Source organism: Anoplolepis gracilipes, chromosome 1 (genome assembly GCF_047496725.1).
Source record: "Anoplolepis gracilipes chromosome 1, ASM4749672v1, whole genome shotgun sequence".
Lineage (NCBI taxonomy): Eukaryota > Metazoa > Arthropoda > Insecta > Hymenoptera > Formicidae > Anoplolepis > Anoplolepis gracilipes.
In genome coordinates, this window is record NC_132970.1 from 18,084,743 (window position 1) to 18,112,591 (window position 27,849).

At 30.8% G+C, this 27,849-nt stretch overlaps 2 protein-coding genes across 11 annotated transcripts in view; one reads left to right on the plus strand and one right to left on the minus strand.

Annotated features, from left to right (window-relative positions):
* The window catches only part of LOC140672753 (uncharacterized), a 201,790-nt gene that overhangs the window by 11,810 nt on the left and 162,131 nt on the right, over nt 1-27,849 (minus strand). The window lies entirely within an intron of this gene.
* On the plus strand, nt 404-27,469 carry Fucta (glycoprotein 3-alpha-L-fucosyltransferase A). Of its 8 annotated transcripts, none has more exons than XM_072908503.1 (9): nt 404-632; nt 3,543-3,736; nt 17,910-18,157; nt 18,847-18,936; nt 19,978-20,166; nt 20,630-20,854; nt 21,025-21,213; nt 21,925-22,160; nt 22,780-27,469. In XM_072908503.1, the coding sequence occupies exons 3-9, from the start codon at nt 17,987-17,989 to the stop codon at nt 23,129-23,131; spliced, it is 1,452 nt and encodes a 483-aa protein (XP_072764604.1). In that variant the 5' UTR covers nt 404-632; nt 3,543-3,736; nt 17,910-17,986; the 3' UTR covers nt 23,132-27,469. The 8 variants fall into 8 exon arrangements, with proteins under 8 accessions (XP_072764604.1, XP_072764538.1, XP_072764365.1 ...); XM_072908723.1 differs by lacking the exons at nt 404-632; nt 3,543-3,736 and adding exons at nt 9,979-13,042; nt 13,785-14,937; XM_072908437.1 differs by lacking the exon at nt 3,543-3,736.

A 27,849-nucleotide genomic window follows, 5' to 3' on the forward strand; every position in this document is an offset into this window, starting at 1 on the left:
AATGATCTGCTCGTACAAATAGAGACACAAAAACACACGTGCACACAAATCTGCTATTTTTAAATTTCCCAACTAAAGATAATACAGACGCATGAAGCTCTGTATCTTCGTTTTACTCTCTTCTGTAGTATAATCAGAGTCCTATGCAAAGGATAGTTCGGTACATTTCGGTTGAAGGGCGCTTATATTCACGAGAGTAGCGCGAGAGCGGGAGCGCAAGGGCGCAGACGCGCGTCTTATGGATTTTACCCCCCTCGTGTCGGAGGTGTCATGTATAACAAGCAAGGGTCCTGGGAGGGGAATGGAGGGAGGACCGCGTCCGCTAAAGGGAGAAAGAGCGATACACGAATCAGCCGCGGAGGGAGGAGGAGGAGGTGGCGGTGGTGGAGGAGGAGAAAGAAGGGGGGACCATCACCGAAACGGCAGAAGCGACGGGTTGGGCCGGCCGTCTACAACAACGCGTGACCTGCCCGATATCGCGGGGATGAACAAGTCCGCTCATCCCCTCGCATACGACTTGGCCGAAGGGCTTTGACATGTGACCGAAGACGACGAGTGTATCACTTGGGTGCATCCGTCCGTAGGGCTGCAAGTTCCTGCGAGGACTTCGCGGTCAACCACGTGGTGATTTGGTGAGTTCTGTTTTCTGAACGGGGAGCTTTTTAAAGGAATTCCGGTATCAAAGAGGGTGGGTTTCTAATGGTGGTTTTTTTTTTTCGTCCACTTCCTCGAATATTAAAATGTTAAAATGAATGAGACGGTCCTCTATGCATGTATATATTACACACGTTTTTATCAGTCGTTATCATATTTTACATTGCACATTCGATAAAAATTTATTTATAAAGATTTTTTAAAGATATATGATATGTATTATATACATATATGCGCGTATATTTATGTTGAAAAGTGAGTAGTAGCAAATTTTTCTTTCAAGTCGATTTCTTTCTTAAGAAAATTTAGAGAAAGAACTTATTAAAAAGTTTAGGATTAAATTGATTAAAAAGAAATTCAACAAATATGATCGATCATGCTGTAAATAGGTAAATCTTTCAATTATTTTCAAACTAATCTTATATTAATATGACAAAAATTTATATGAGTATAAAAGTGTTTTGGAAATTGGTTGAAATGTTTTTAGTATTTAATGCATATTTAAATAAATAAAAAATAACTATTTATATATAATCATTTACATTATAAATTAATGTTTCTTGTGAAGAGTCACGCCATGTTACATTCAAATTATGGAATAAAGATAAAATAAAATTACAATTATATCCATCGCTCTTCATGATGTGTTCTTCTGTCGCGTGTTATGCTCTGTTTAGATCGGTCAATTTTATATTTATTATTAGAGAATATATAATAAAAAATACGTATATCATAAGTTTTGTATGCACAAAAACTAACGTTGTATGAGCAAATAGTAAAACGTTTGTAGAAAACTGTAAACGTAACAGTATTTTAACACGATATGTTGTGGAATTTAGAATAGTGCTGATAAAAGCAGTAGTCAAATAAATTTAATATAGAAAATTTGTATATAGAAAAAAATCAATAGAAGTATTCTTTCGTGTACTTAATTATTTATAATAGTCGAATAACGTACATAACGTTTTATACGTACGTAACGATTTTATTAAATTTAGTTACGCCAAATTATTAGATTGTTTAATTCAATTTATATTAATAAAAATTATAAGACGTATAAAATATTTTATTATTGGAATAAATAATATTCTCCGATATAAAAAAAGAAAAAAAAAATAATTGATCGTCGCGTCTTATAAACCTCTTTGTAATTAATTATTTCAGTTAATTAAAACACAATTTTATCTAATTTTATAACGTTTTCTCACACAAAATCTCCATTTTTCTCACACGAAATATAATTTTATGAATTTTAGGTGGATGACTCATTTCGCGATAGTTTCAACCATTATGAGTTTCTCACTGATGGTCTCGTCGCATAGTTAAGGAAATAGTTTTTATATTTCGCTGCTCTCTTTATGTTGTCGTAAAGTTTCTCTCGATCGTGCTTATACCCTCGGACAATATCTCTTTATTTCGCAACTCGACGCATTGTCATTGAAATCGCGAAGACTATAACATCGTCGTGAACTTTCTCAACGCGAATGCATCGAACGACATTTCTAGAATCGCAAAACTGTACTATATAACATTATATTAGAAATTATTACATGTTCAATAGACTAAGAAATAATCAAGTGTTGATTAGAAATGCAAAGCGAAAAGAGTTGGATTTATCAATTAATAAAATTTCGTGTGAGTTTAAAAAAAAAAAAACAATTATGAACACAAAAAAGGAAATATTATATTTACTGATATTAGAAAAAAATAATATAAAATATAAAGAAAAAAATATATAATGAATAAGTAAAAAATTTCTCGATACTTAATTACATCCTTCTGCATTTTCAGCCTGCGAGTCAAAGATAAACCCCTAGAATTAAAATTTGGTTAAATTTATTTAAATTTTTTGAGAAAATTGAAATAAATATATTATGTTATGGAAAAATACAAGAAATAAAAAATAGAGATACCAAAGAAAAAAAGAAGTCTTTTGTTAACATAACTAATGCATTTGCGTGGCCAGTTTAATCTGCATCTTGGCGCATTTGATCAAGGGGTGAGTGAGACACGCGAACATGATGAGACTAGGTACCAGAAAAACATTGACGTTTTGCTGCGAGAAGTTCAATGCTTACGATCGCGTGCCGTAGGCCGAATACTTATATCAGGAGCATACATGTATATATATGCTGATCCAACTCGAATACTTTGGCGTATTTGTCGTGGTGATTCGATACGGAAGGCGGTAAGGCCTGGCGTGTAGTTGCTACACCGTGGAAGTACAATACAGAGGGGAGAGAATTGGGGGTGTGTGGGCGTGAAGGTTGATTCATGCTGGTATAGTACAGTCTACTTTGTGACTGTACCTCGATAAAGGCGATGGTAGCACCGGTACAATTTATTCGCAAATTTTAAAGCAAACTCGTCGTTGCTACGAAAACAGCTATTTTCTCAGAAATCTAAGGGGAATATAAGATAAAGTCTCATGCGAAACATTAAGTAGACACAATGTTTTATCCGCAACCATATTTTTCCCATAAATTCAGTGTCACATTCTTTTAAGAATGTTTTCAAGAAACAATAGGACAAGAATAAAATATCTATCCGATCCTTTCGATTTGGTAATTCTTAATTTAATTTTTCCAAAATATAATAGCTATATAAATTTTTATCAATTTATCGTTTATAGAATTGTTCATTTTACAGATATGCGACATATTCTCAAATTGTTCGGATGTTTTCAATTTTGTTAGCCAAATTGTTTTTCCGCTAATAATGAATAGTTTTATTTTGGAATACATTTGTAAGACATTTGCATAATATTTTAGTTTCTAAAATTATTTGTTTTTATTATTTTATTAGTAAAAACTCAAAATTATGTATAAAATTATGAAAAACATAAGTAATATAAAATATTGTTATACTTATATTCTTTTTTCATGAAGTTCGTGTCAAATCAACGTTTGGCAACGAACACCGCCGCATCGGCGAACAATTTGCAAACGCGAATGGCACGCAAAACTCACTTAAATCATCAGGCAGGACGGTCAAAGGTTAATTCACTGGAGCACAAGGGGCCAAGAAATTGAGGAGGCAAATTTGAGGACAACCAGAGTATTCCCAAATTGTGCTGCAATCAGTAAGCGTCCGCAATTCCGATCCGGGATAATACTCATTTGCGATTATTCCGAATATTTCCCACAAGTATTCCAAATTAATCTCCGTGTAATTTAATTTGTGCCGATTTTCGCGTAATAAATCGATCGATTTGCATCAACATTTGACATGGTTATACAAGATTCAATCAGCGAAACGAACAAAGTATTTTTTGTATTCCTAAAAGGGACCACTTCACGCTCGTGTGTTTAATATTTTATTTTTATATACATGTATAATGTATATAAATATTAATATTTAGATTGAAAAAAAAGAACATAAATATTATAAAATAACTAAACAGAAGACTTCAAATATAATTAATAAAAATACAAGGACTTAAGGAGAATAAATAAAAATAAATAAAGTTAAATTTAAAAAACTTAATTTTAAAAATCAAACTAAAACTTAAAAAATTAACGAATTTAAAATTTACTACGTTAAAATGTTACATAAAATATATTTAAAATGCATAAAAACAAATTATTAATACCCGAAGAAATTTCAAGTCATAAATAGAAATGAAATCAAATAACCGCAAATACAAAAGAGAGAGACAAGAAACACAAATTAAAAAATAAATAAATACAAAATATAATAAACGCATATAACAAAAAAATTAAAGCGCAAACGTTTCAGTCCTTGATTGAACTCTCTTCAATAAAAATTAAATAAAAATACATAAAATTGAGAAACCTGATATCGTCCAAGTTACAGTTAGTTATTATTAATTATTAATGTTGAATTCCTTCACTGATACGTCACATCAGTTGTGATATTACTTGGACTGCCGCGAAAAATAATAAAGTACGAAGAGAGCAGAATGAAGTATAATAATATATCAAATAAATAAAAATAATAGATAAATTAAATAAAAAACAATCGTTTTAGAAATTGAGACGAGGCACAAATTCTAGATAGTAAGCTCTGCTATCATAGGAGTTTAACGTTTGAAATGCTTTTATTAAAAAAACAAAGATCTAGTTTGAATCTGCAAGACTACACAGAACTTCTTAATCCATCCTAAATTTCTATTACATGACAAGTTAAAAAATTCTAAAAAAAAAAACGATTGTTCATAGTTTAAAATAAAAATAAATTAGTGAAAGGCTCAGTAATTGTAATAAATAATAACTTAGTATAATAGGCGTAGACGAGCCGAATATAACAATGAAATTTTACAATAACTGCATAAATTAATACTTTATTGTTACATCAATAAGCAAAATGTAAATTCAGTAAAATGATATAATAAACGGGCGCAACTGTCTGCAAATTGAGGCTGTTATATTGTTTTTTAATATGCAGCATCTCAGAAACCAGATGTCTAAAGACATAGAACTCCATTATAACAAACGTCTCGTTTTTATAATGGAGATGCTGCATATTAAAAAACAATATAACAGCCTCAATCTGCAGACAGATACAGAATACCTACCCGACATATATAATACCATTTTGAAAAAACTCTCTGCCTCGCCACGCCGCTACTACAGGGATAAATAGCGTGCACTACCGAGAAGACTGTCACCCATATCTTATATGCATAAGACATTCAGTATGTAAATTGAATTTACTTTTAAAATTAGTAATTATATTCAATTTCATCATTTTATTACATTGTCATATTCCAAGGCTTCTGATTTATTATACTCAATTATATTCTGTTCATTTTTAATTTAAAATATTTTTGAATTTCGAGTTCTAACCGGTAGAAAACTGTTGCTGTCCTACCTAACAATTTTTATATTACATATTTAAATTAGCGCTTATTCTCACGGACTACAAACGTTTCCAGATTTGTGCATCCATTAATTAATTTGGTGCGTCAATTCTTTAACAACAAGTACAAGATGCTTACTGCTCGTGGACAAAATATTATACACCGCGCGTACCGTCGGAATAAGATGAACAATTTCGATACTCGGTTTTTACCATTATATAAATCACTTTTTATATCTTTGATTAATATTTAAAATCTTTAATTAGTTATTAGAAAATTTGACTATGTATTTTGATTATTTTTGCGTCTACTGTCCGCTTATACTTTGCGCTGAAGAGGGCCTGAAAAATCAGGCCGAAACGTTCGTACTCATTTATACTTATTACTATTGTTCATTTTACTGTACTTCCTATTTTTGATGCTAAAGATTTCCGTTGCGCTCGTTTATTATATCATTTTATTGAATTTACATTTTGCTTATTGATGTAACAATAGTGTTCATTTATGCAGTTATTGTAAAATTTCATTGTCATATTCGGCTCGTGTTCATAGTTTATTTATTATTTTTATTTATTTATTTGGCCTCGTTAATCTCGTCATATTTTATCATTTCGATCTCACGATCTAGTTGCATGTACTGTCGCACAACAAATGGATCCGTCAGTCCGCTAATCGTTTTTGCATTTACATTTATTGTCAGATCGTCCATTGGTGAGTTAGTTACTTTCTTAATTAAATTCGATCGGTTTCTATATAAAAATAATTGTAAAATAAAAAATCGTAAACAACATTCGATCGATTTCTACATAAAAATAACTATAAAATAAAAGATCATAAACAACATTCTTATGCCGGCTTCACTTTGTAATTCTATTTGTTCTTCCGCAAGTTTTTGTCACAACTTTGTTAGTAGATAATTGAATATTGAACTAATGTGACGTATCAGTGGAAGGATTCGATATTAATAATAACTAACATCGTGATTTAGGCGACATCAGGTTTCTCAATTTTATGTATTTTTATTTTTGTTATCTCTGTATCTTTACCATTATTAATTTATCATTATTTAATTCAGTAATAAAGAGAGTTTAGCCAAGGACTGAAATGTTTGCGTTTTAATTTTCTGTTATATGTATTTCTGATTATATTTTGTATTTATTTATTGTTTAATTTGCTTTTGTCTCTCTTTTGTATTTGTGATTATTTGATTGATTTTATTTCTATTTATGACTTGTAATTTCTTCGCGTATTAATAATCTGTTTTTATATATTTTTAATATTTTTATAAATTTGTAACATTTTAACGTAGTAAATTTCGCGTCCGTTCAGTTTTTTAATTTGACTTTACTTATTTAGTTTGCTTAAGCTCTTGTATCTTAAGCTTTGTCTCGTTTACATATATTGATTTTCCCAATTTATTGAACACTTATTTAATGTTTTCAAATTTGATTATGATAAAAAAAGTTATTAACAACATTAGATATAACATTTTTTCATTTGCTAATTATATACATTTAACATGTTGCATTTAGCGTCTTAACTTTAGACCGTACATTTATTTAATTGCAGATTTAATATCGTATTTGAATCTATTTAGAGTACTTAAGATCTTATATATTAATTTATACATTACAGACTTATAATTTGAAATGTATTATGGAGAAAAAAAATTATAAGAGTTGCTACTTTAAATCAATATAATAGTCTCTTCTGATTTCTGTGAGATGTCAGAAATATCGTATAATTTTAATCTAATTTTTTTTTTAATTCAACGTCTCTTGTATCTTTTTGACGTAAAATGTATCAATATCACATGTTTTTCTTTGCTTTCTATGATTTAAATTGCGTCTAATTTAAATTACAGATGACTTATGTGTTAAAAATTCACTTTTTATTATACAATATATGTTAAAATTATGGAGGGAGATCCGTCATGTAAGCTAATATCAACGTTTATCCAATTTTATCGTGCATCTGTCATCATCCCAAATTTAGTATACATCACTCTTTATAATTTTGTATTCTTATACATAAAATATAATTTTGCACGACTTTCTCACTATTCAAACAATGTACGTTTTACTTGTTTCGACACATAAATAAAATTTCATTATTAGCAAATTTAGTACAAATTTGGTCACTGAAAATTATTCGGTAGAGCTCGTATGACAAATGGCTTGGAATTTTAATTGGAGCTTATTATGAATTTCCATTACATACAATAATGTAATCGATACTAATTTTGCTCACTGCATAATTTTTAAAGATAAGTTTCAAAAATATGTCTCTTGATATGCAAAAACACAAAGAATTATTTTTTGAAAAATATGTTTAAAATTAAAAAAAAATTAAATATGTTTTATAATCTGGGCTTTTAGAGAATGATATCTTTTGGCTTACGTTTTTCGAGCTGGTTTTTTAATGTCATAAGTACACTTTAATAAATTTAGCAAATAAATCTATTTTTGATTTAGCAAATACAATACAATACCATTTGGCAAAAATGCAATCTATGCCGTGTTTCATAAAAAAGCTCATACATTCAACCATATAACGCTGTTGTGCATAGTCAGAATTTTCTAGAGAAATAATGAAATTATCGTTTTACGAAATTATATAGACATTATTTTAATTAAGGAAAAATCACATCATTATTGCTGTATCTGTAAAGAATCGCAATTGATCAATCAAGAATTATCTGAAGAGAATCGACCTGCCGGTCAATAGCTTTTTCAACGGTTTTTAAATTTTGGACAGATGCACTGAAATTGGTACACTAATCTGTTCTTATTATACAGTTTTTGGCATAGTCTCTTCCGCTCTCTTCTTCGTGCTTAGTATCTCTCGTTTCTTCTCTCTCTTTCTCTCTCAAAAATAGCCTAGGAATAGATTCTAGTTTCTAGAACATCAATTTTATACTAGAAATAAGCTTACATTTAAACACGTGATCATCAAGAATTATACTTCGAACTATGTAAGTAGGAAAGGAAAGAACTTGACCAGATATGTAGTTAAGAAAAACAACATATATCTTTTCTTAAGCTTGAGCAGTTTTTTACAGTTTTTACGATGTCATATATTAGTAAGTTCAGGAAATTCTCGCGCGATAGTGGCTATAATACATAAATGAGAAAGTGCAACATTGTGTGTGTTTAACAATGTGAGATTTAAATTATTTTAAGAAATTATACATAAAATATAGAAACCATTCTTATTTTTTCAATAAAATATATCTTTATTTTAAAAACAGTTATGATTTTAATAGTCTCTATCAAATTTGAAAACATATGATGCGATAATAGCGCAAAATTCATTCATTTGAAAAAAGATAATGTTACATTAATAATGTTATATGTATAAATAATGTTATATTATTTTTTTCCAATATTTGAAGTTATTTTCTCGTAAAGGTTTGTGTGAAAAAAATGATACTACATATTAGGAATTTATTTTTTTCATAAAGAATAATTCCCTTGTGTTGTATCATCAATCTCTCTATTTCATTCTATATATATTTCATCAATTTATCGTTTTGTCTGATCATGAGAAAAAATATCGATTCTTATCTTTAAAAAAGGCGTGAGAAAATATACGTTTGCTGTTGAAAGGATATATATCTTTAACAATAAAAATCTCTAAAGAGTTGGAATTAAATTCGCGGCTGATTAATTGGGTCGAGTCACCAGTGTAAAAAAGGGACAAAAAAGACCTCAGCTTCCTTTATCTAAGCGCCGAATCTCTTTGTAGCGGTCATCCGGGAATGATATAGTAACTGAATTCTCTGCACGGTTACTGATCTGGGTTATCTCGCGATCGTGACAATTATATATGGTATGCCAACGACCTGAATCATGGCTCGAACTATTTAAAATAATTTCGAGTTGTTCGATGTGAAATAAAAATTGTATTATTTAACCGTCATATGAAAGAAAAAAAGCATAAAGATAAAAGATATTGTAAAAAAAAAACAATGATAAATTAGCTTACTATACAGAGACATGAGAATAGTAGAAAAGGCCATTTTTAAATCGTTAAATTTAAATTGCAAGATTTACGATATTGCAATCTACTGTAAACTTGCACATGTCATCGTTAACAAACGTAATGAACAGTTTCGAAGCGATTTAAATAACCATATGTCAGTACTCATCTGCGTGACAGCCATTATATATATATATATATATACATATATATATATATATATATATGTGTGTGTACGTGTATGTGTTGCGACTACCATAGATTTATTACCCGCATGCATTATACGGGATAACGATAAAGTCAACGGGGAGTTATTATTTCTAATTTCTATTAGTGTCAATTAATCGTTACCATAGCAAACGACGATTCTTAGAGACTAATACAGGTAGAAAAAAATAGGATTATACGAATAAAATGAATTGATTATTAAAAAATGTACTTTTTTAATATGTATGTATATATATATATATATATATATATATATATATATATATATATATGATTATGTATTTACAAATATTCCAACTTTTTGTCACTGTCGTCGGTTCAATGTAAGCTCCGCGTTTAATATAATGTAGAAATGTGTCAATGCGATTATGTGATGTCGGACCGTTACATTTATTATGCGTGAATTTTCATCGGATGCGAATGACAATGTACGCGCGTGTGCCGTGACGACCGGAGAGCAATTTTGCGTTTTCACTAAACTAACAGCCGGAACAAAGTGAAGAAACAATATTTACATACGACAATCCCGCATATTTTCTTTCTCCTCTTTTGTTTTTATAAATTATACAAGAGTACAATAAAAAAATAAATATATAGGTACATATTGTTTTTTTTTCACGCGATACGCAGGCTACTTTTTTACGGCGGCGGTAAGACTTTATAAAACAGATATACCAGTTGCCAATTACGAGATAATGTAACGCCCACGTGTTATGTCATTGTGTGACCACTCGACAATTTCCACTGGCTATATTAGCTATAATTTATGTAAATAGATAGTATAAATTTTAAGATCAATTCAGATCGTTTTTCGATACATATGTTATGCGAAATAAATAAGTGCGTTTTAAGCACAATTATTTCTTTGCCCGAAAATACATTTTTTATCGATCAATTTATTTGATTTTTAATTCTGTCACATTTCAAATAGTCATCATGTGCATAACAATCTTTTACTTATGTGTGCGATAAGAACTATACTTTGTCATATCATATAATATAAATATATTGATACGTAGATGATAGGTAATTTATTCTTTCGAAAATTTAAATAAATTACTCGCTATGAATAGGCTTAGCTTTTTATCGCTTTTTATTGGAACAGAAGTTAAAGTTTGGTAAAACTAAAAAATAGTAAAATTTCTCATGCGAATGTATATCGAACGATTTCGTGACTATTATGTTATTGTTATCAACCCGCATCCCGATTAAGGCGCTTTCGACGGCACTTATTGTGAGAGACGAGTCATATTTGCTCACGCTCATATAACTGATGATGATTCTCCTTCTTCGAATCATGTGTGCGCGTGCATAAGTGTAATGAAAGTCTGTGTTTCCGACGTTATTGGAATCGCAAAAAAGGCCTAGGTGAAATAAAAGGATGTACGAGATCATCATTCAAATTTGTGAGATATATTCGCGAATAAGAATGTTCGATAAAAACTCATCTACATGCTGAATCGATTTGCAAGAGGAGTGGTCGATCGATCGCAGATCAATACGCTCGATGAACACACAATATTATACTTAATAAGCTCATCTTTTATTCATTTATGTATAGCGGAAGTACATAACAGTTGCATTATGCGAGACAATAGAAAATTGTGACAGGCTGTTTTAAGAAGAGGAAGATTTAATAAATAATTCAATATAAATGGAAAGAAATGACACACGAAATATATAATTATCGAAATATATAATTAAATTAATAATTAAACAATATATAATTATCCGTAAATAGCATTCTATGACGCTAAATCTTTCTGATAAGTGCATTGAATAATAAGTATGCAAACTGCTTCTTTAAATAAAAATTACGCAGGCAGTAGTATAAGGTAAATCTTGTTTTATGTAGTTGCTGATATACACATACACACATACATAGTTTAAATAACGTGTGGAACGAAGGAGGAAAAAATCTAGAATAATATTTTCATTACGTTAATTAAAACTTCGTTTGTTCATTAGTATAATTTTAATAAATCGAAATTGTCTTGTAATTTATTTCCACAAAGTTTAATTGTGTACAAGCGTGAAGTACGGATTAATCGTGTCGCGTTATAAATTTTTTTTTTTTTTGCGATTAAATTTTTTTTCGCAAAAAATTTTCCTCGCAGAGGCATAAACCGCGTGGGTGTTTAGAAGATCTTTTATGAAATAAAAGTCGCTCGATCGCTCTCAATTTCCATTATTGGACCGATATTCAAGCTGAATTAATCAGAAGCGCTCACGTTTCATTAAATCTTAAAGTCGAAAACTTTTTATTCACTTACTATCAAAAATACGTCAAAGCTTTATATCGAGCTGCACAGTATTAATGACGTAAAATTTTATTTTACAAAGTTTTATTATTAGAATTTATTATCGTACGCTATTATTACAGGTATACAGAAAAAAAAGATTTAATCGCATAAAGACGGTATTTTTACGTATTTAACAAGTACATAATTATCATCGAAATTCTACTAGTATACTTAGTGTTATTATCAACGTCGTCCCTTTAACAATATGTTAATATGCCAATCAACATTGCCCTTCCGCATTTAAATAAAATATCCGAGTTAATCTGATCGAATCAGATTTCAAAGGTAAATTTATTATGTATGTATATTCAATTTGGACCGATTGATTTTACATTACATGCGCCAATGAAAAATTCTGAGTTTTCTCGTACAAAAAAAACTCAAGCGATACTAAATATAAACGAAGAATGAAATAATGCTTATCGTCAATCTCGATTTACGTCGAGCCGGTACGAACCAACATGTTGGTGTTGCATTAATATCTAATAATCTCCTCCCCCGGAAGCAGTGTAAAAAAAAAGAAAATTATAAAGTGTTTTTAGTGTCAACACCGAATGCTTGCATACGAACTCTCAGTCTTAGATATAAATTTATCGCGACTATATATTACATTATGAAAACCGAGAATTGACAACATATTGCGTCGTTTAATTAGCAGACTATCAATATTACCGCCGGAGGTTTCGATTTCGACGCAATCATCGAGATTAGATTCGCAGAAAACGCATCATCGCTCGTCTAAAGCATGAATATACATATATGATAACAATATATATTTTCATTGATCTATCGTGGACGGAGTGAGTGTTCAGACTCATCCTCTACGTGATGCTAGTTTGTCTGATCAACGCATTCGCGAATGACGGTTCTATCGAAACGGTATTACAATATGCGCGATAAAAAAATTGAAATTCCATATTAAATTAATAATGAAAATTAGTCGAAATTTCGATTTATCAAGCCGACAAATGTATGATATTTAAAAAATTATTATACGCAGTTTGCGCTCATCGCGATTGGCCGTTTTGACCTCGAGGACATTATAAAAAAAGAGGTACGCAAAATATTATTATTCGCAGATAACGCGATAAGATAGAAAAATCAGCAAAATTAATATTACTCAAGTGGTTTGTCCGTTGATTTAGATTTCGAAAAGTGTGATGTAATTTAAAAAAAGGATATGTATATGGATATATATAGGGTAAACTAAAGTATTATGGTCATAGGCTGTAATTTTTTCAATAATCGCTACATAGTGCGCTTTTTTAGTCATTATCGAAGATAATCGATATTTACAGTAGTTATGTGCATACGTTATTCGAAATAACGATATTACGAATCTTATATCATATTTTTACTTTTGACTACCTGCAAAGTTTTTCATTTGTCCGCTAAAAAACTGTTATAACGTCGAATAAATTACAGCTATCGTAATCGACGTTATGTTGTACTATTTTGGTAATATAAAATTTCTATTAAATATTTTCCTTTTAATTTCGATAATATTACGTAATTTAAGCTTCAGTGAAGAAAATATTATTAAAAAATAACAAAAATAAAAAGTATATTTTTTGCATTTTAAAAAACTCTGGCCATCTTACCCGAGTTTACTATATGTATATATATATATATATATATATATATGATATTATAAAATAATAAAGATAATCAAGAGTTTTATTAATTCTCTTATATATGTATATTACCTGCAAGAGAAGAGATACTAGTATAAGAAGCTTGGTAACTCGCAAATGGACAGTAATATTTGACCCGTTCGCTTGTGCACACATTTGCAGCAACGCGGGCGAGCGCAGGATTTAACACCAGTGTGTGAAAATAACAAAACCGGAAAAATCCAGATATCTGTGGACACGCATCTTGGCGTGAAGAGATGGCACTTTACTTCAAATGAACTATATTTCGTTAACAAGAAGCTTGGCATGGGAAGTTGAACAATCACGCTAACCGAGTAAAGAAAGTTTGAGAAACTGTCCGCGAAAAACTTTGCAGACAAAATTCTTTAGATAAATCCCGAAAAAGCATGGGATACGAATTTTCGAAAATGCAATGTTGATTAATTTTTGCGAGTTAGAGTGCAACGTTAATATTTGAAGACTAAATTGCAAACGTAATTCGCACAAGTTTGCATTATTTATGCTTTCAATTCGAATCCTCTTTAAGAAATTGGAAATATTCAATCCATCACCCATCTTGTAGGTATATTAGTGTTTTATTAATATTATTTAATAAAACCTTCGTTAGGCGCAATATCTAATAGATACAAATAGATATTATTTTAAGCCACATTACTACACACTGCGATTTTTTTATTTATTGTAATATTTACGAATTTGTTCTTTACTGTTTTTGACATATTTTAATGCCTGATATATTAACATAATGTTAAGACAAAGTTGTTTTAAGAACCAAAGAAAAATAAAGGAAAAATATTGCGCCTAACGTCGGGATAATATTAATGATGTTTTTAAAAGAACTATATACCAATATTGATTTATTACGAGAATAATATGGTTGTCATCTCTAAAATTATTTTTTCGCTGTCGAGTCGTTTAAGAGTACAAATGTCATTTCTCATTAAGAAGTAATAGGTATCGATACAATTTTTGGGGAAAATAAAATGATATGAGGGGCTATATACCATAAAGAAGATAAACTCAAACTTTCACTCGTGTTGGTATACACATGTAACTGTACTGGTAAACTTCATCGTCGTGAACTTATCGTTCAAAGATAGTGCTATGAAAGCGTGTCACAACGCGGTGAATCCATCGTTTACTTTTTCACAAGCAACCGGCAAGATGATTCGTTCACTATCGAGCGAACGGGCGTGGGCGAGAGTTCGCGAAGAACGTTTCCTAGGATGCTTCATTTTCCGAAACATTTCGCGCCTCGCGACTGTCGCGCGCGAACGTACCTGAGTGTGGGTGTGTAAGTGTATACTGTTTGCGTGAATATATTCCTTTATATTCTGTGTTTGAACTCGCGACTTATTGTCAGACGCGAGATACATATCGGATGCTGTGATCTTTAACATTCACGTCAATAGACGTTGTTCTCGTAAATTTAAGTGGATATGAAAGATCAAGGCTGTATAAAAATGGGGCTACACGATGTCTTTAAGTGTGTGAATCGAATCACGTTTTCTGTACCAAAAGATCAGAGCGAAAGAAAATGAGAAAAAAGAGGAGAAGTTATATATGAGAGATGGTTCTAAGATCGTTACGTCAATCGTGACATACACGTGATTTATAAGGACTAGAATGTGTGTTATACGAAAGAGAGATAGTTTCAAAAAGACAGTAATGATTTCTTCAAAAGAAAATAATATTTACAAACATTGCTCTCTAATAACGTCTGATTCATAAATCACATAAATAATTTGAATGATTAATAATTGAATAATTGTAATAAATATACATCCGAAGAATAATATGTGCTTGATGACATTAGTGGCAATTAGATATACAAATTTGTTTCATTAAAATAAGTGTTTATAGGGGAAAAGATAAAGATTTGATGAATTATACAATTTCGGGAAAACTACACATAATTGTAATTTAATTCTATAGTAATGTCTAATAATTGAATATTAGTTGATGTACGTAATTTTGATCAATTCTTTCACACAAAGCCGTATAATGAAGGAGTTATATATAAGAGATAATTTTAAAATTGTTACGTCAATCGTGACATACATGTGATTTATAAAGATATAATGCGTGTTATACAAAAGAGAGATAGTTTCAAAAAGACAGTAATGATTTCTTCAAAAGAAAATGATATTTACAAACATTGCTCTCTAATAACGTCTGATTCATAAATCACATAAATAATTTGAATGATTAATAATTGAATAATTGTAATAAATATACATCCGAAGAATAATATGTGCTTGATGACATTAGTGGCAATTAGATATACAAATTTGTTTCATTAAAATAAGTGTTTATAGGGGAAAAGATAAAGATTTGATGAATTATACAATTTCGGGAAAACTACACATAATTGTAATTTAATTCTATAGTAATGTCTAATAATTGAATATTAGTTGATGTACGTAATTTTGATTAATTCTCTCACACAAAATCGTATAATGCATATGTCAGATTATTCGCGCAAATATTTTGTTCAAACGTGATATATGTGTTATTGATTTAAATGTAAATCAATACTTGCATGTCACATCGATTATACAACATACAACCATGCAGTTAGAACGGTATCTCGCGATGTAATTAATTTAATGATATCGAGCTTCAAGAGCAGAATTTTTCGAAGTAACGAATGAGAATATGACGAAAGGAAGTTATATCGATATATCGCAAGGACGTTTCTGTGTCGCGTGCAATTCACGGAACGTGCTTGCCTCTCTCGCAATATCTTTTCATTTCTAAAACCATCCAATTAAATGTAATGAAATCACTGTATTTTTCATAACTCAAAATATCTGCTTTAAATTAAAAAATATTTTATCATTAATTCAAAACAAGAATTCTAACGGTATAATTAGGAAGTTATGTTTCATTTTCGCTAATGAACATCACAGTCGAACGAGTTTAAGAGCTCATAAATAGAGTAATTAGTAGAATTATTAAAGACTAATATATAATAATGAATCATTTCAATATCAGAAGCTTTAAAAGTAATAATTATTACGTTATATAATTAAAAATGTTCGGAAAGTTGTATTCCGGAAATCAACAAGGTTATTAGGCAATCTTATCTTCTATTCTCTGCCTACTTTTGGATAACGTGTATCACGCGTATAATATCTCTCACTGTGCAGTGTTATGTGTGCATACGTGAAGACATATAAACAAATTGTGTTATACATTTCGTCGAAAAAATAAGGAGAATCAACTATTGACAATTTAAAATTTATCTTTTTTTACTACTTTAATGAATTACTCCAATTTATTCAATAATTAGCATACGTTCATCAATAAAACATGATCGTCTAAGATTATAAGATTTAATAAATCTTTTTAAAGTCTTACATATAATTGCTGACACTCTCTCATAATAAATATAAATTTAGATATATTGCATAATATTAATATATTTGTGATAAAATATCAGTTATATTTAATTTTTCACGACATATCGCTCTGTTCAGATAATTTCTTTTAAAGTTATTGTATAATATGCATTGCAAAAAAGTAAGTGAAGTGAAATAATAGTCTAATTAGAAAAAAATATGTATTGATGAATAAATTCTCATAAAACTGAACTAGGTTATAACATTTGAAAATAATATTCGAAAAAATTATAAAATAAAATAAAATGATATAAATGTTATCTTCATATACTACTATTATACACTTATGCTTTATACTCTTTTATTTTAAGTAAATAAATATTTTAATGCGTTAATTAATACTTTTTTCATTCCTTTTTGCACATAAAAAAATTAAAATGTTCCACAAAAAAAAAAAAAAAAAAAAAAAAAAAACAAATATTTATTGTTTCGGGTTAAATGTCCTAATTTAAAATCTGAATTTAGGACAACAAAACTGAAAACAAAAAAAATTTCTTCTACCTGTAAATGCTTTATTTAAGAGATATTGACGTCTAGGTCGGAATAGTCCGCTTTTATTTCAAGACTGTCTTAAGTAATATCTTAAACTGCTTTGTGATTGGTTTACAATATATTAAGATTCTCTACTTAAGAGTTTTAAATGTAAGATTATGGACACTTACACCCTGTGTATAAATAAATTTATTATTAAATATCATATATATTAATAAATATGTATATTATTTACAAAATGTTTTAATTTTTTATGTTTGTGCAAAGTATTACTCACATCTTTCAATTTATCATCTTATGCTTGCTTTTAGCATTCAACGTGTTTGTGTCAATCGGTCTTTTATTCACTCTTTGCTAAATGTCATTATAGCGTTGCCGAATGTCGTGGCGAAGCAAAGTGGCGCATGGCTAGATAAAGGTCTCGTCCAGCTAGGGAAACCGGGCGGCATGGGTCTGCCGCGTTTCTCCCTAAAGAGATACTTTTTCTACGTGCTATGTCTGACGGGTACGCTGCTGGTTCTTCTGAATTTACTGCAGGACGAGATATGGCACAGCATACGACCACATCCTCCTGGTCAGCCGCAGCAGTCCGTTCGAACTGCCGGCGACGGGCCGAAGGTACGTTCTATGTTATTAATTAATTAAGCAGGCGACTCTGTGATGCGAGAAAAATCATATTATATTATCTGATCGTATATTTCCGACGCGAGAGAGGAATATATATTGCTCTGCGCTACGTAATTTTCTCGTTTATTCGTTTATCTGCAACGGCGATTATAATTGTATCAACAGATCGATATTACTACGGGAGAGAGAAGATAAGCCAAGAGTAAGTTCTTAAACATTATCTAAACAGTTAATTGTTATGATATTAATTAGAAAATTGCGTAAATACATATATTTAAATATATATTATATATTATAATATAGATTTAAATATATGTATACTTTTTTACGCAGTTTTTTAATTAATATCAACCAATTAGCTGTTTAGATAATGTTAAATATATATATATATATATATATATATATATATATATGTATATATTCAAATATATCAATTATATTTAAAATATATATTTCTCATTTATCGCGATAACATGATAACGTGATGTTATATTATAAAGGTAAATAATTTTTTTTTTAAGATTAAATCTCTGTAATCTTATGAGTAACAATAAGCTAGATTAGATTACATGCGTGCGCGATAAAATAGACGAAAAGGTGAAATACGTACAAGTGGCACAAGTAGCTATGCACACCAATTAAATCACGGATAAAAAAGTAAAAACAAATTTCGCTCGCAGATGAAACCCGATTGGCCTTTGAAATCGAAGAAGCCGACGATGCGAGTATTACGCACTCGGGAGCGAGTGAAGAAAAGACTTCCGTTCGAGGTATAGTCATTAAGTTGTAGCGCGTTAATTAATCCAAAACGACAAGTGCACGGAAAAATATTTAAAAAAAAAATGAGATTACAAATTTATCGAATTTTCGCGAACTTGTATCAATCCAAAAGAAATTCACAACAGATAAAAAGTACTTAAATGATATATATCTAGACAAATATTAATTGATAAAAATATAATAGATCTTAATAAAAATATTCTATTATCAGATTTTGAAATCTTATTTAATATTATCACTTTTTCCGTGTGTCGTTTCGCTTGTTCTTCTTGCGTCTTATGAAACATAGTACGTACATTTTTCTTTACAAACTTAGTGGCTTCCTCTTTTTCGTCTGGCCATTTATAGCGTTAATGTCATTATTTATCGTAATTTATTGCCAAGTGTAGCGTAAAGAGAACCGTAATGTTTCGAATAAATTCATTTGGAAAAATGTTATTTCGTTTGTTGTCTGCATTAGTATGGCTTAATAGTTTAGTTGCCTGCAGTCGTCTATTTTATAATCATCCACACATGTCGAGTGTGAACAAAATTACCTCAACACTTTTTTATCACTTTCTCCAGCATCTTGTAAAAAAATACATATACATATACATATATATATATATATATATATATGTCAAAATAAAAGGTGCTTTTATGTTTACGCACGCATTATATCATATTTAAAGAATAATCGTTTTAATCGCATGAATTTTTTTGTTCGTTGAAAGAAGTAACATAAGAAATGTATATTTAATATATATTTTATCTGAATAAATTAAATTTGACAAAAAATAGAGTATGAATAAAAAAATTACATAAAAATTCGTAAAATTAGTTTCAATTAAGTCACATGCGATTATTAATGCTCACTATAAAAATTGTAATGTAATATTGTTGCTAAAATCTTTCAGAGCGCTTAAGAATAAAAAATGATAATGCATCGCTCGGTAGCAATTTCTTTAGTAGCAGCAGAGAATAACATATTGCGATATAAAGATTATCTTTTTTTCTGATACTTTTTTTACATATTCCTTTTTCATTCAAAGGCATTGAATATAAATGGAACCATCAGTTTGGGCGAAAACTCGATAGACTTGGATCCAACGCGAAGACCTTGGTACATGAAAGGAGGAACCAGAAGACCTTTTCCAGCAAGGAAAGCTCGCAATACTGGCCGAAGATTGGCTCAATTGTGGCCAGAAGAAAACGTTTACGATGATCGTGTGACAAATCAAGTAATTATTGCAATTAGAAATTAAGAATGTAAAATATAAGATTTAATTCTCTGACAAACTCTCTATTAAATTTAAGAATGTTAAAAGAGATACGAAACAGAATTTAAATGATTCTTGATAAATAAATACATTTTTCTCAATGTCTTTAATATTGTTTAGATGCAAATATATGCTTTCATTCCTTACATATTAAAATGACATAATAATTTAATCATGATATTGAAATCCTCATTTGAATTTTGTTGCGCGTAATTTTTTATGATATGTCGTCAAATTATTCGAAATATTTTACTTATCACGATTCTTCCTGTAAAAAAAAATTTACTTTTTGATAAACCTTTTGCGAAAGATTTTTCTTAAATTTAAACATAAAAGTGTATAGATATATCTAATAATTTAAACATAAAAGTGTATAGATATATCTAATAATTCATATATTAATGTTATAAATATATTTTTGCAGTTAATGTTTATGCCACCCGATTACAACAAAACAGGCGGCGAGCAACCGGTGAAGAAGATCATGATTCCTCACGGAATGGCTGAAGCCAAAGTCGGTCCTGACATTTTCTTCCAGCAACGCTGCCCGGTGAATACCTGCACGATCGTCCGCGACAATCCGGACACCGCCGATCTCATTCTATTTAAGGATTACATCACGCACGTGGGACGAAGACCTAACAATCAGGTATCCGTGATGAAATATCGATTTTTATTACTCGAAGACATCACGTCGCTTTCGCTCTGTCGTAATGATCGATCCGTCGTAAAATCACATTCACGATATGTGCGCGCACATGCAAAGAGTCTGTTTCTATTTTCTTTTAAATAAAATAAAATATACGATTTTTTTGGTAGGTGTGGATGCTGTATTTTTTAGAATGTCCTTATCACACGCAAAGCGTAAAAAATGCCCTTATCAATTGGACAGCCACATATCGACGTGACAGCGATATAGTGGCACCTTACGAAAGATGGCAATATTATGAGTCCAGTATCACACAGATTCCACAAACGTTTAATTATGCGGCAAACAAAACGAAAAAGGTAAGACAATTAATTGAGCTCTTAATAAATGCAATTTAATAGTCTGCGAATCAAAATAATTTTTAAGCGATATATCGCACATTTGTAGGATATTTATATTTGTATTTTTGTAGAATAAGCGTACTAACAAACTGGAGATGAGAATCGCTGCCATTTATACTTCTTTACATTTATATAAAAAATAACTGATGAATTTTTTTGGAACCAAAAAATCCCAAATTTTATTTATGTATTCAGTTTTATTTATTTATGAACTCCAAAGCGAAATCAAGTTACTAAAAGAGAAGTATAAGACAAATTATTTTATTTTTGATCACCAATCCTCTGAAAATTCAAATAGAAATTTATATCAATAATTATTAGAAATTGTCTTTATCAAATTATATGGCAGCTAGTAATATTATCTTTTAAAATAATTTTTTTCTTAAATGGACGAAAATTGACGATTTGACGAATTGCTCTCCAAAATCGACATACTGTATCAATTTTTCGCTAAAAATAGAAACGTCTCAGTTTTAAGTAAATATTAAATTCAAATTTTTTTGAAAAATAAAATAAAAAGTTAAAGAGGCACAGCGATATTTGATAGAGAACTTTACTATTTTCTGTACTCTACTTTCTCGGCACGCTTATATGTTATTTTCGTTCTTGCGAGGTAAACACTATTGCCATGTGATATACTTGTCCTTTTCTGCATCGCTGTTTAATCAGGTCGCCTGGTTCGTTTCCAACTGCCATCCCCGAAATCAGCGCATGAATTATGCCAGGGAACTCTCGAAATACATCCAGGTGGACATTTACGGAGCGTGCGGCAGTTTACGCTGTCCGCGGTCACAGTCGCAAACCTGCTTTGACATGCTTGATGAGGACTACAAATTCTATCTCGCGTTTGAGAATTCCAACTGCAAGGACTACATCACGGAAAAGTTTTTCGTCAACGGACTCGGGTATGTGTAGCGGTGTTTGTTACTCTCTCTCTCTCTCTCTCTCTCTCTCTCTCTCTCTCTCTCTCTCTCTCTCTCTCTCTCTCTCTCTCTCTCTCTCTCTCTCTCTCTCTCTCTCTCTCTCTCTCTCTCTCTCTCTCTCTCTCTCTCTCTCTTTCTCGATAAATAGATAGAAGAGCAAAGTAAGTGCAAGTCGGTCGACCAAATGCTCGAGCGTTTCACCCAGATGTCGGCAACCTTTGCCAATTTCTGTGGCATCGCGTGTTTCTTGAATAAGGCGGTTGCGTGCCAAATGGCGTTACCTAGTCTCCCCTACTCGCATAATAGACAGAAATGCGTGCGACTTTCGTGCGATTTTAATTAAGACCTCCGGTAAGAGAGCGAGCCCGAGGCTGGACGTATGCGACAACACGTAATGACTCTTTTCGCAAAGAAAATACAATCTCTATCAGCACATATGTTCAAAAGATGTCCCCAAGAGATTCGCAGGATATTAAAATATATTTTAACATTTTATGAATCTCCTATAAACGTCTTTTGAAGATGTGTGCTGACAGGGACGTTCCCTTTTCTTTCAAAATAATCATTTTGATCACGAGTCCATTTGTTTTTTTCTTTTTAGACACAACGTGCTGCCCATCGTTATGGGCGCCCATCCGACGGATTACGCGCGCAGCGCACCGTATCGGTCCTACATCCACGTGGACGAGTTCGAATCGCCAAAGGAGCTCGCCGAGTATCTGCATCGGTTGGATCGCGATGACGATCTGTACAACTCCTACTTTCGCTGGAAGGGCACTGGCGAGTTCATCAACACGTACTTCTGGTGCCGAGTATGTGCCATGCTACACGACGACCGTCTGCCCAAGTATTATAAGGATGTGAACGAGTGGTGGCGAGGCGAGGGTGTTTGTACGACCAGTTCGTGGCGGGAACACGACCTCACGCGTTCGCAGAGTCAGCGAAACACCTGAAGAGGAGTCGTCCGATGGTACTATTAAGAGGCTCTTCCAGCGGGGAGTTACCGTGTATATGTGTGTGTCCGCTCGACACGTTGCTCAATATTCTACAAACGATTCCGATTCTTCCAAAATAGAACGATGCCGAGAAAGTTGAGCGATATCCAAGAGCGCGTCTCGCGTCTAATGAGTAAACTCGAGAGCGAATTGGTTTCGTCGACGACAAATGTCAGACAGAGTTACACAATTCTAAGATGAAATCTCGGCGATGCGTGACCTCGCGCGTCCTCATTTTCTCGCGAGTACTCTAGCCATCCTTCGAAAAAGGTATTAATCCTTCGTTGGTGGGATATTACGCAATCTTTTTCCACTCGGCTGTTTTTCCGGGTGTTTGAGAGGTGTACGACTCGGCGACGAGGAAGCGAAACGCAAAGTGAGTTTTGGTTCGATCGAGACACGCGAAAGCGAGACACAAAGAAGAGAAATTCTTTTTGTAAATGAGCATCGTTATATGGGTAGACTTTCTTTTTCAAAGACGGCAATTTATGTGCCTAATTGTCTGAATCTTCCAAAATAATGTTTCTATACGGTTTTTTTTGTTCGAACAATAGGCTGAAACGGAAATCACGAGAGGTAATTTCGGGAAGATGGCCATGACAGGCTACTGAGGTCGCTTTATATCATGACAACATTTATACGGGGATAAGAATTTGTGATGCTCGTAAAAGTTTCAAAAGCCCGTTAAGCGTAGCGGAGAATTGTGTGACATATATTATTGTCATAAGAATAAAGCGCAATATAACGTATGTTCTCTAGAAAGATTCGATTTTCGCCGCACGTTTAATATTGAACGCAACTGTCTGATAAATAATGCAATTTCTGAGAAGTAGAATCACGTTTGTTATTAAATATACGTTAAGGCTATACATAAATACATGTATACGGAATTATTAGAATCACCGGGAATAATCTCTCAACTATATGTATTAGAGGACCAAATAAGAAATAGAGTGATTATTAAATTTTAAATTGTCAGACACTGGATTAACCTCGATCACACTATAAAAAAAGAAATATAAAGAACTTTACAACAAATAAAGCTTCTTAAATTTCTCGCATATAAAAATTTAATTTTGATTGGATTTTATTATATCTCGATATATTTATTATATCTCGAAAAGTTTTAATTCAAGTTTAATTATATGAATATTTGACGTCGGAAAATTTAAACACTTGTAAATCTTCCATAAAAATTTTGGAAATTAATTTTTGGCAATTTTTTGACTAAATGAAAATTAATCGTAAAGGACCTCCCCGCACTTTTCTCATGGAAAATGGGTTTCATTCAAATTGGCTGAAACTCTGACAAAAAAATAGTCCAAGGTATGTCGGTCAAGAGTTATCATTGTCACAAGTCAATCCTACATATGTGTTATTTTCGATTTAGCGGCGCTCAAAAATGAAAGTAAACGTGTCATGTATTTCAAATAATACATATATATATGTATATAGAATAATAAAAGTGAGTATTTGAGTCGCATAAACACTTTTCATGTCTCTTTGACTTTTACAACTCTTCTTCATTTTTTCTTACAACGGCAGAAAAACATACATCAGTGTGTAATTAAATATAAAATACTGTACCGATATACATAATTATTTTTGCCGTTATATATATATATATATATATGTATATTATTTGAAATACATGAAATATATATGTATTATTTAAAATAGATGACAAGTTTCATTTTCGAGTACCGCTAAGTCGAAAATGACACATAAAATTGACTTTTGACAACTTTTGATTGGCCTACCTTGAGTTATTTTTTGCCAGAGTTTCAGTTCAGTCAATTTGAGTGAAATCCATTTTCCATAAGAAAAGTGCGGGGTCCTTTATCATAAAAAGTTATAGTTGGGAGAACAATTGGTAGATCTAAAACATGTTGTATAAAGAATTGCATTTCAATAATTGAAAGAGAATAATAAGCAGCTGCGTGATTCGTGTGTGACTTAAAAACAGCGGCGATTGCATTCGTATGTGAATCATGTATTTTGATGGTTTCGTAAAGTATTAAAAAGTAATTTACGAGCTTTTAGCGAAAGGGGGAAGCTCGTAGTCGCTTTTCGTAGAGAGCGACGATTACTGTTCAGTATTTAATATTATTGTTCCCTCTTGCAAGAATTTTGCGAGAGAACTTTATCGTTGTATGTTGTAGGTGGCAGAAAAAATTCATGTGCATTCAAGTTGTATTACACGTTTCTAGCGAAAAATTTTAGCGAACCTTATATTTTTCCGACAATAATCATATATTTCCTGCATATATGCTCACATCTGTGTACGCGACTGCGAAATGTAACGAAGAAATTCATGAAGATCGAATGGATAGAATTTTGAATGCAACTAGAACGTTAATTAGCATACAATTAATGATTGTTTATTTACATACTTTTATTGAAAGAATGTAACGTTATTTATTTCGCAAAACGAGATGCATTTGCTTCTAAACTGCGTAGTATTTATCGACACAAATAACATTGCTCATATAATAAGCTCATAAGATATTTAAGAGCTTTTCTCATAAATTCTCGAGTGCACACGAATTTTATTATTTAACAAGTCATTTTTCATCGAAGATTTTTCGAAGTTCACGAAGAATCTAGTCAGAAAGAAGCTCTTGAGGAGTATTTTCGAATAATTTATGATAATAGTATTATATCGCAGAGCGAGAGTACCTGTTTGAATAATTCCTACTATATTTTTCTTTAAATTAAATTAATCTTGAATTTAATTCATTAGCCTGTGCGAGGCATCATCACATAACATAATCACATAACATATTCACTCCGTGGCTAGTGTCAATTCGAAAAACAACGACTTCCGCTTTGAACACTAGTCTAGCTCAAACGTAGCTCAAACTTGAACGGACCTTGGTCCAGAGAAAAGACAGAGGCAATTTTTATGAAAAAAAAACGCACGTAATATACATATAAAAATCACAAGTGAGTCGCCATAAGGCAAATTTAATCATCGCACTCGAACGGTTCCTACATTATAAATTATTCACAGTGCGCACAAGCAGCAACTAGTTAATTAACTTTAATTAAATAATTAGTCAAATGACCGTACAATTTAATATACCGAGAAGATGCGCATATCTTGAATAATATCTCGAATAATCTTGATTTTATCTTCTGATAATATCTTAGTAATATTTATAAAAATCCATGTTTTGTTTTTGATGTTATTTTAAGTGGGGATGATTAATTTTCGCACCAATCGATACTTTAATACAAGTTACTTAAAATTCAATTTAATTATTTTATATAAAGAGTTCGCACGACGAAGCATTTATATCCGATATTATAGTTTTATAGATCGACAATTTTTATTATTTATATGTTACGTAAACTTGAATTTTTTTGTTACAAGTTTAAAATTGATGTTAATTATATAATAATGAAGGAGTTCAACGATCGTTCTTAATCGCAATTGTTAGGTTTATTAACGATTGGTGCTGCTTGTAATGATTGGTGCTGCTGTACGACGTATATGGATAATACATGTACGGCGACAACGACGAATTCTTAATTTTCGAACGGCCAGCATAGTACCGAATAAGTACTGAAATTTAGATACGTAGGCAAGTGAAAAGGGCGCGAGAGAATAACGCTCGATGTCGAGATATATGTATTCGTGGCGAAATATGTGATAATTAAATGTCATTGAACATACCGTAATGTTGAAGTCCCTCGATGTGTGTGCGTGTATTAATTACGTACGACGTCTATTTTTAAGCGACCTCGATCGATATTTTTGCCCGCCCTAAATTCAGTAATAAATATGAAATGTTATTACTTATTCTCTCGATAATTGCCCGTTGTCAATCTAGATAGCACGATGATTTGTAAATAATAGCATGTACGAGAACATCATGATACTCCTGTATGTAAAGAGAAAAGAAAAATGTCATCGCATGTAACGTTGAATATGTCGATCGTAATAGATGATAAGGCGCTATGCGACACAGTATTTGCTTCGATACATAAATTCGTTTTAAATACTCGGAACAATGGATTTAGAATTCGGTAGAAAAAGTCATATAATTTAACAAAAAAACAACAATCATTTTTTACAGTTTCTCTGGATATTTAATACAAGATCAGAAATCACATTACACTTTTGACAAATTTAAAGTTTAAATAATAAAAAAGCACTTTTTTTAACTTTAACATACTGTCATATGTATGACATAATTTTAAACAAAATATATGTTATACATATGAAAAAAATTGATTTTTTGTTTAAACTAAATATTTTGTTAAAATTAAATATGGACATTGTTAGAATTTTCTAAAAGAATTTTCCTACAGATTAAGATTAATAAAATTTTTGTGATCAACTATATAAATATATATAATATACATATAATATATATTATATATACATTATAAATATATTATATATATATATATTATATACATATAATATATATATTATTTTTTAAGTTTTAACATCATGTTTTTTAAATTCTTTATTTGAATTTGTTAATTTTGACATTAGATTTTAGCGATATAAAAAAAAATCTTATATTTGAATAAATGTAAAACATTAAAAAATATTTCAAAAACTATCTGTGTAATCCTTAATGATTTAATTTACAATTCTCTAATAATAGACGCAATGTGTTTATTAAAAAAATTTTTATAATCTTAAAAAATATTTTAAGATT